This window comes from Pyrus communis, chromosome 13, assembly GCF_963583255.1.
Source record: "Pyrus communis chromosome 13, drPyrComm1.1, whole genome shotgun sequence".
NCBI lineage: Eukaryota > Viridiplantae > Streptophyta > Magnoliopsida > Rosales > Rosaceae > Pyrus > Pyrus communis.
In genome coordinates, this window is record NC_084815.1 from 6,735,451 (window position 1) to 6,744,531 (window position 9,081).

Consider the following 9,081-nt stretch of genomic DNA (forward strand, 5'->3'; position numbering starts at 1 on the left):
GCAAATACATCATATCAAGTGCTCATCGACACATGTTGGCACACGAGTTCATGCAGAGGTATTCTGACATGAACTAGACTGGGTGTAATAATGATTTACGCTTTAATACTACAATTAGGTGAAGACTGGCGCTATGCGCATCACATACGAGTCATAATTGCCTATAGCAATCTACAACAAGACTGGCACCTACAATGGATCCAAAGTGAGCGTAAGGTGCAATGTGAACATAGACATGAAAGATTGGCCCTGTCCCTGGGCGAGTACTGACACTAGTCTAGCACACGATGAGCAAATAAGGTAAATATAAACATGCCACAGTGATTCGATAATTTGATAATTTCTAATCAATGCAATGCTATTCATGACCGTAAATCCAATTAAGGCATCCTGTAGGATTTATAATGATTTCCTAATTTTCATCGTTACGTCATTTCCTATAAACGTTAATTAAATTATGCCATCACATTGAAAATTCGTTATTAGATGTATATATGGAAACTAAACAGATATATATACTATATCAAAGAAAAGACCCACTACAAGACCCACTACAAATCATGTTGTCAGGTTGAACCCACCACGTGGGCATCGAAGCTCCTTGTGATGCGTTTCACCTAGAAACAAAATCGTTCAGGTAAATATATAATGTACTAACGTAAATTCGCGTATCCGTACAAAGTACAGCTAACAAAAGAATTATTTTAAAATAGTCAAATTTCAAAAAATGAATGACGGATTTGGGTTTGGCAGTTTGAGAAACCTAAGGAGAGATCTTGGGTTCTTCCACGTGTTGCCACATGTGTCGCCACAAGGTGGCTGCACAAGCAGCCATGTGGGCCCACGCACTTTCATTGTAATTTCCATATTTTTTCACTTTTTTGGGCTAACTTCCAGACCTCATTCGAGCTCGATTCTCAACCAAATTTGATGATTCAAAAGCCAAAGTGAAAGGGGCTCAACGGAGGCTGAAGACAGTCATAAAAGGGGCCCAACGACTACGATTCAACTTCCCAGAAATCTGGAAAAAAAACTCCCGCAAGGTGTTTTCGCGTCAAATCATCACCAAAACACATGTATAAACTCAGACTTGTATCCAGAAGTTCAAACTAGGGTGAATTAGGTTGATTTCTAAACTCACCATCATTGAAATCCAAGGGTGATGGTGGTCCCGTGCGATTTTTCCACCATGAAAATGGTGGTGGTATGGTGATTTGGATCGTCGCCATAAGCGAGGTGGAGTGGTGGCTCAATTTGTTTTGGGTGTCACTGCCTCTGAGTTTACAGAGATAGTGAGATAGTTTTAAGATGATAACTGAAATGAGTTGAGAGAGAAGAGCGAAGGGGAAGGTTCGAGAGAGAGTGAGATGTGATCTGGCATGATGGTTATCTTCAATGGAGACGGAGGCTTCACCGTTGACCATTTATACGGTTGCAGACGAGAGGTGTTAGAGAGTTGGGAGAAATGAAGGGGAAGAAAGAAAGTGAAACAAGTTAGAGAGAGGGATCCGAGAAAAAGGAAGAATGGTGACATGGGAGTAAGGGAAAAGAGCGGAGTGTGGGCCCCACTGGCTCACACTCCAATCCCATAAAAGGAAAACACTGAAAAAAATATCTCCACGACATGAAAATACCGAAATGCCCCTCGCATTCGTAGTTTAGTAAAATTTTTGTCGTAGCTCCGAATTCGATTCCGCTTGCGCCTACGCGTTTGTACCATCAAGTACTTCGAGAATATAGTAAAATAATAGCTTGTACACATCACGAAATAACGATCAATGAAAGTCAACAATCTCGCCTCTAGGGGCATTTTGGTCAAATCACGCATTTCGGTATTTAATATATTTGAAAATTTAAAATTGCCCAAATTTTAGGTTTTAACCCAAAATTTGTTTTAGACCCAACTATTGAAGAAGAATAATGTTAGTTTAAAATCTAAATTTTGATGGGCCGACTTTTTAACCTTGGCCTAAATTCTAGGTTAACAATTGGCCCAAATTTTAGATTTTAACCTAAAACTATTTTGGACCCAACCATTTGAGAATTATTGGATTTGTTTAAAACCTAAATTTTATGTTTTAACCCACAGTGTTAGAGAGATAGTCCTAGAGATACCCTTAACCACTAGAAAAGAAAAGAAAACCTTCACATTTGAAATCAAAGTAATTATAAAAATTAATAAAAAGCCCTCTCGAAAGTGTTATGTATTCAAAAAAATTTAGACAATTATTTATCATCAAGGGCACCTCTTCTTATTATTAAGGAAATTTTTTTTTATTCTTAAGAAAAATATTTTTAATTCATGGAAGTGAGACCCTTTTTTTTTGTTTTTTTATCCTTATTTTTATTATTAGAAAGCCAGAACTCTACTTCGAGTCACAAGGCTTCACAAAAGAATAATGGGACATAAAGTCCCTAAAACAATAAAATTCAAAATTGGCCGAAAATAATACAAACAAATTCAGAGGGATAATTTTGTCATAAAATGCAAAATTTGAAAAAATAGGATTAAGTAGACCTGACAATTTCTTACACGACACGTTATCGGGTCACACGATAAGAACCCGTTAATAACAGGTCTTTAACAGGTTTACACGAGTGTGACATGCGGGCAACCCATTTCGAGACGTTAAGAAAAAAGTCATATGATAATTTTAATTTTTAAACTACTAAAAAAACTTACCATAAAATACAATAGACATAGTGTATATGTATATATTGTATATTACTATATCATTGTATTATTATTTTATATAAATTTCAAAATTTAGGTTTTGTTAATTTATTTATTTTTATATTATACTATGGACAAAGAGTGAGATTAAAAAAATTATAAAACACATTAAAAATCAAAAAATCAAATAATTTAAAAATACTTAACACATTAAAAATAAAAATATCAAGTAATTTAAAAATATCAAACAAATTTGAATGGTCTACAATGTTTGGTTTTTGAGGCTTAGTTTATGTGGAAGAGAGTGCTAATGTGGAAAGCATTAATGAAAACATTGTCTACAACGCTTGAAGACAATATATCAAGTTAAAGTTCTAATACCATTTCACTTGGTGATTGATGAAAATTGAAGGGTTTTATTGTAAAAAATGTGCAATATTTCTCAACTTTGAAATGCAAACTCCTTTCATTTTGCACATCCTTGAACATTTGATATTTTTTTTTTAGTAATGTACTAATGTTTTTTCATTAGGTTTTTATTTTGGGATATATAATACTTGAAAGACAAATGTTTGTTTTATTTTTTATTTATTTTTTAATATTTTGAAGTAATATTTATGTAACAACGTGGTATGCATATACTAAGTTAGTATTATGTTTTCCATTTTTTGGGGGTCAAATTATGTTTTTTCATTTTCATTATTTATTGATTTAAAATATATTTTCTTTAACGGGTAACGGATCAGGTCATATTACCTAATAATATTAACAGGTCGATTTAGGGTCGAGTCATGTTACCCATTTATTTTAACGGGTGTTACGCGATACGACCTGTTAAGATATCAGATATGTCACGAACACAGAAAACACAACATGAATGTTAAATCTAGGAGTAAGTACCAAAAACCCCAACATTTTAGTGTAATTTGAAATTGGTCTGAACATTTTTAAACATTCCAAACAAATACCCAACCTCTTAAAAGCCACATTTGTTAAGCCCCAATTAAATTTATGTCAAATTAAGGCTTATTTTGTATCCAACACCAATAGAAGGTCATGAAAACATGGCTTCCACCAAGTAATGGTCACGCACAACCACAAACTCCACCCACGCACAACCCAAACTCCACCTTACAACTCAAGCTGCCAACATCAGGGAAAATGTCATGGAGGTTGATGAAATGGTATGGACCACCATTATGTAGCCACCACCATCTTCACCACTCACAAAAAAAACCTAGAAACTTTACTAGCCGAAAATGGTATGGACCGCCATTATTCTTGAATTTGTTTATTTATTTTTAACTTTTCATCTTCATGTCATTTTTTGATATTATTATCTTAGTGTCCAAGTAAGCAAACAATTGAGACCCATTGTTGCCACATGTACATTCAACGGAAAATTTAAGGGAAAACTAACGAAAATTCCAAAAAAAACTTTAGTTTTAATGAAAAATGACAAATAAAAGTGTAGTGAATAGTACCGGGAAAAGGTAAAAATGTGGTTTTTCGTTAAAAGTGAACAATACCAGGAGTATTTCGTTAAAACTCCAAAAATTTAACTTAGAACTTAACAGATGTGACATTTTCAAAAGATTGAGAACTTTTTTGAAATGTCAAAAGGTTAACTACTTGTTTGGAATATTTAAAAGGGTTGAGACCGATTTGAAATGACACTAAAAATTGAGGAACTTTAGGTACTTAATCCTAAAAAGATAATAAAAGCAGTTTTATTCCCACTGTCGGGCGAGAAGAATCTGCATACTGGAAAGGAAAAGAAGCCGTCGACGTAGTCCCACACAATTGAAAATCAGTGGACGGTTTTACATTCACTTGCATAATGGATTACGGATACAAGAACTGCTCCTCTCTCTTTCAGAATCTTATCACGCATCAACTCTCTGAAGAATCTAAGGTCGACTATCACTTCTTTTAGAATCTGATCTTTTAAGATGCTTGAAGGTTTTGATTACTTTACTTGGGCACGACTTCTGTTCTTGAAGAAAACATGCTTGGTAGGTAAGAATTTTTAATGTTTCTTTTATTCATGGGAGCAAGCAATTTGAAAGCGGAAGAATGTCTTGCACGAAGAATTTGTTTTGCACAAGGAATCAGAAAGATATAAAACACGGTGAGAAAATTGTTTCTGCAAAAGGAAGAAATCAGGATCCAAAATCGATCAGAATCGAATGTTTGAGTGAGTTAGTGGTTTAATCACCATCTACAGGTTCGAGAGTTTGTATGCCTAACAATTTTGAAAATTCATCTTCTCTTTTATAAGTTTTCAGCTGGATAATAAAAGTAGAATTGTTTTATTCTCGAATGGCTTCTTGACTTGTGCTTACTAATTTGTATGATACATTGGCAATATTAGTTATTTAGATTTAGTGAATTTTGTAACGAATTGAAGTGTGCATGATTCCTTTGTTCACGTCACGGGTGCAAAAAGCTCTACTTCACAATGCGTTATGCGTGACGTAAAAAAGAGTTTGAAATATATTTCTAGTTGTCAATTAAGTCATCAGTTCAATCTATTTCCAAATAAAAATGTAAAAAATAAAATAAAATTCTATATGCTGCGCGTAACATGCCATGGTTAAAAAAAATCTTTCGCAAGTGCGTGTAGGAAAACTGGTAATATAAAAATGCTTTGATTATAGAAAGGTTGTCCAAGTATTTTTTGATAAAAAAGGGTTTTGTGAACATTTTGTCAGGATACTAAGAAGATGTTCACGAGGCATATATTCTAAAAACTAGAAAGTGCCGATAATTACCTCGCCTTTCCAGATCCGAGCTTGAATATAAATATCCATCCCGATCAGTTTCAAATTCTGCACACACTCCTAAACCAAATTTTCAGATCTTCTACAAGAACTAAAGAGAATGTCAGGCTACTCACACTCTCCTCCCGGCTATGGCTATGGCTACGGCTACGGCAGCGCTTCACCTCCAGCTAACCCTCACAAGAATCAAGCCGGCAGAGGCGGATACCCCGCGCCTGCTCCAAGTTACGGCAGCCTGTTCGCGGCTTTGGTTCCGTCGGTGTTCCCGCCGGGCACGGATCCGGAAATCATAGCTTGCTTTCAGCTGGCAGATCAGGACAGCAGCGGCTTCATCGACGACAAGGAGATGCAGAGAGCTCTGTCGTCGTACAATCAGAGATTCAGCTTGAGGACTGTTCATCTTCTCATGTACCTTTTCACCCGGACCAACACCAGGAAGATCGGTAACAATTTACAAACCCTAACACTCCATGCATGCATATCTGTGATTTTCTCGTTGAATTTGAAATTTACGCTCACCACCCTACTTATTATTGTTGGATGAGTTTAATTTTTTATATTTGTATCTATCAACTGCTCAATCTCAAAATGTAAACTCACTATGATAAATAGAGTGATGAATATCACTATCACTTAAGAGTGGTGAGTAAAAATATTCTCTTTTCGAAGAATTACTTATTTAAAACCACGTTATTATGGTTACTTAGTTCATCATGTCATGTGTAAGTTTTTCTTTACATAACATGACACTTCATTAGTGGATCGAGACACTACTATCATGATGAAGTCGTTTTATGCAAGTTGTGTATGGGGGTTAATTTGCTACAATTTATCTTTGTAGCTTTCAGTGTAGCTCAATTCACTATTAATGAAATAGTCGATAATAATAATATTTATTGTGTGTGCGGGTAAATTGTGAAAACAGGGCCCAAGGAATTCGCTGCACTGTTCTACAGTCTTAAGAGTTGGAGGGTAATCTCCTGAATTCCCTTCTTTTTTTTTTAATGGATTGTTCGATAATGATTTTATTCTCATTTTTCGGTTTTTATTTTTACTTTCTAAAAATAAAAAATTGAAATGTATTTAGTACTACTTTCAGTTTTCAGAAAATAAAAAATGAAAAATACTTTTTTAATCATTTTTCAAAATTTTAGCATTGAGTTTTCACTTTTTTGTTTTAGTTTTCATTTTTTCAAAAGCTAGAAGTAGTTACCAAACAAAATTTCAGTTTTTAGTTAAAAAAAAATCAAAACAAAAAATAAAAAATGAATGGTTATCAAACGTTCCCTAAACTTTTGTCTTTTAATTATTGTGTGAAATTAACAGTTTTGTAATTGGTGTGGTTGATCAGGGAGCGTTTGAGAGGTTCGACCGGGACAGAAGTGGGTTCATTGATGCAAATGAGTTGAGAGATGCACTGCTGAGTCTGGGATTTGCTGTCTCACCTGTAGTTTTAGAACTGCTGGTCTATAAATTTGGCAAGACTGGAGGCAAAAAGAGGGCCATTGAATATGACAAATTCATCGAGTATGTTTCCTTTTCCTTTTTTCTGTCATTCTTTTCTGGGATTGGCTTGAGGATCAAATTCTTATGAATTAGATAATTACTGCATTTCATTTGGTATATTTTATATTACGTTTTCTTATCGAAATCTGATTATTCCTTGTTCGTTTATTTTGGTTAAATGCAGGTGCTGTCTGACTGTTAAGGTGAGTTCGATGTTCACTGAAGCTTATATTTTGTGCGCTTAATTTTTAGTTTTAACTGGGGAACTTCTACTCAGTCCTTTGGCTTTAGATTTTACTCCTACTTTGATAATTGAGCTTTATTAATCTGTTCTTGCTGTCTACTTATCTTAAAAGCATCGGTGTGCAAGTTTGTTCGGATTTGTGCGTAGTTTGTATGATTGAGTATTCAAAAATTTAAATTAGTGGGTTAACCGATAAACTTTCAATACTTAATGGAGCGTTTTCTTTTGTGATTCTTGTGTCTTCAGGGATTAACTGAGAAGTTTAAGGAGAAGGACAAAGCGTACACCGGTGTGGGAACTTTCACTTATGAGGAGTTCATGTTGACTGTCCTGCCATTCCTCATTGCGTAGGTTGTGTGTTGTTTAAGGCTTTATGTATTGTAATATCTAGCTCTTTCTTTCCTGTGTCTTAGCGGAGTGGAGTGCAGTAGCTGTATTTTCTCACTATATAGCTTTCATATAATAAGGCTTCAGTGCCTGGTTTTACCATGTCTTTAACTTTTGCATCATTTTTCAATTAAAGGTTGATGTCGTTGGAAATAAAATTTTCTTTGGCTAAGAAGTGAGATGACTTTGACATCATTTTCCTATGTAATTTTTTTTTTATTTTAGGAACAACATGAAATAAATAATAAATAAAGGGGACTTCTTCCCATTTAATTTTAAGAAAAACTAACGAAAAATTCAAATTTTTTTTAGTTTTATTAAAAAATGGATAAATAAAGGTGTAGTGAATAGTAGTCAGGAAAGGTAAAAATATGGTTTTTGTTAAAAATTAACAGTACCGAGAGTATTTCGTTAAAACTCCCCTTATTTTAGGAGTAAAAAATTCCAATACGAAACCTTTAATCCAGGCAAGGCAAGCACATAGTATCTTCGAAATTTCTAATGATGTGACCATTGTTTTTCCTATTAAATTGTTTTCCACGTTAACAAGGCACGCGTACCAAATTTGTACATCGAATGATGTGTCATCAATTGAATTTAGAAAAATACTTAGGTACTAACTAATCAGTACCCAAGATAATGAACATATGAAGTGGCCCAATAAGAACAAAACACATGTCACAACTTTAATTTGATAAACTTGTAACCAAATACAATGTTAACCACACATCCAAACATCCCCTTTCTCCCTCAAAGCCTCACCATTCCAGCCTCACTACTCTTTGCTTCTGCCATGGTATCAACACCAGAAACCTTGTCCTCCCCAACGCCTTTGGGAACCTCATCTTCTCTGTCGGCCTCACCCACATCTGACCTTTCTGTGTCAACTCCGCCCCAAAATCCTCCTATTCTTTATCGTGGAAGCCATAGCAACAGCTCGTTGTTGTTTGTTGGACTTCTTCGTAGTGGAATATTTGGCAGATCCGAACACCAACCTTCTCCCAAATTTCACTAAATAATTTCAACCAACTTCATAATTTTTTCTTATAGATGAAATTTCCTTCGGGTTTCGTGAAATTTGAGAGGGTGAAGCTGCCATGGCTTTGAGAGAAAGGAAAGGAGGTGGTTGGTGGAGATGTGGCAGCAGTGCTTGTAGTGAGAGAGAAGATGGATGTTTGGATACTAGTACAAGAGATGAAATGGTGCATTAGGTTAGAAAGATAGTAAGAGTTGGGAAAGGGTTTTATTTGACAGGTGTTTTAACTTTAGTGATCCAAATAGGATGGTCAGCAGCTATGGTACTCCCTATTGAGTACCCAAGCATTGTCCTTGAATGTATATGGTATATTGCACAAGTTTTGTGTATGTAGCACCACCCAACAAAATCAGTTTTACATCTTCAAGGGAGTTGGCAAATTTTATATGTAAAAGTGTTCTTTGGTAAACTACGTGGCACTTATATGCTATTATAAATTTTTTCATTCCAA

General features: G+C 34.9%; 1 protein-coding gene across 1 annotated transcript; it reads left to right on the forward strand.

Moving 5' to 3' along the window:
* The first annotated feature begins 5,424 nt into the window (after positions 1 to 5,424).
* LOC137713100 (probable calcium-binding protein CML50) lies at positions 5,425 to 7,777 on the forward strand. The gene is made up of 5 exons (XM_068452356.1): positions 5,425 to 5,900; positions 6,383 to 6,429; positions 6,809 to 6,984; positions 7,148 to 7,166; positions 7,454 to 7,777. The coding sequence occupies exons 1-5, from the start codon at positions 5,558 to 5,560 to the stop codon at positions 7,556 to 7,558; spliced, it is 690 nt and encodes a 229-aa protein (XP_068308457.1). The 5' UTR covers positions 5,425 to 5,557; the 3' UTR covers positions 7,559 to 7,777.
* Positions 7,778 to 9,081: the final 1,304 nt, after the last annotated feature.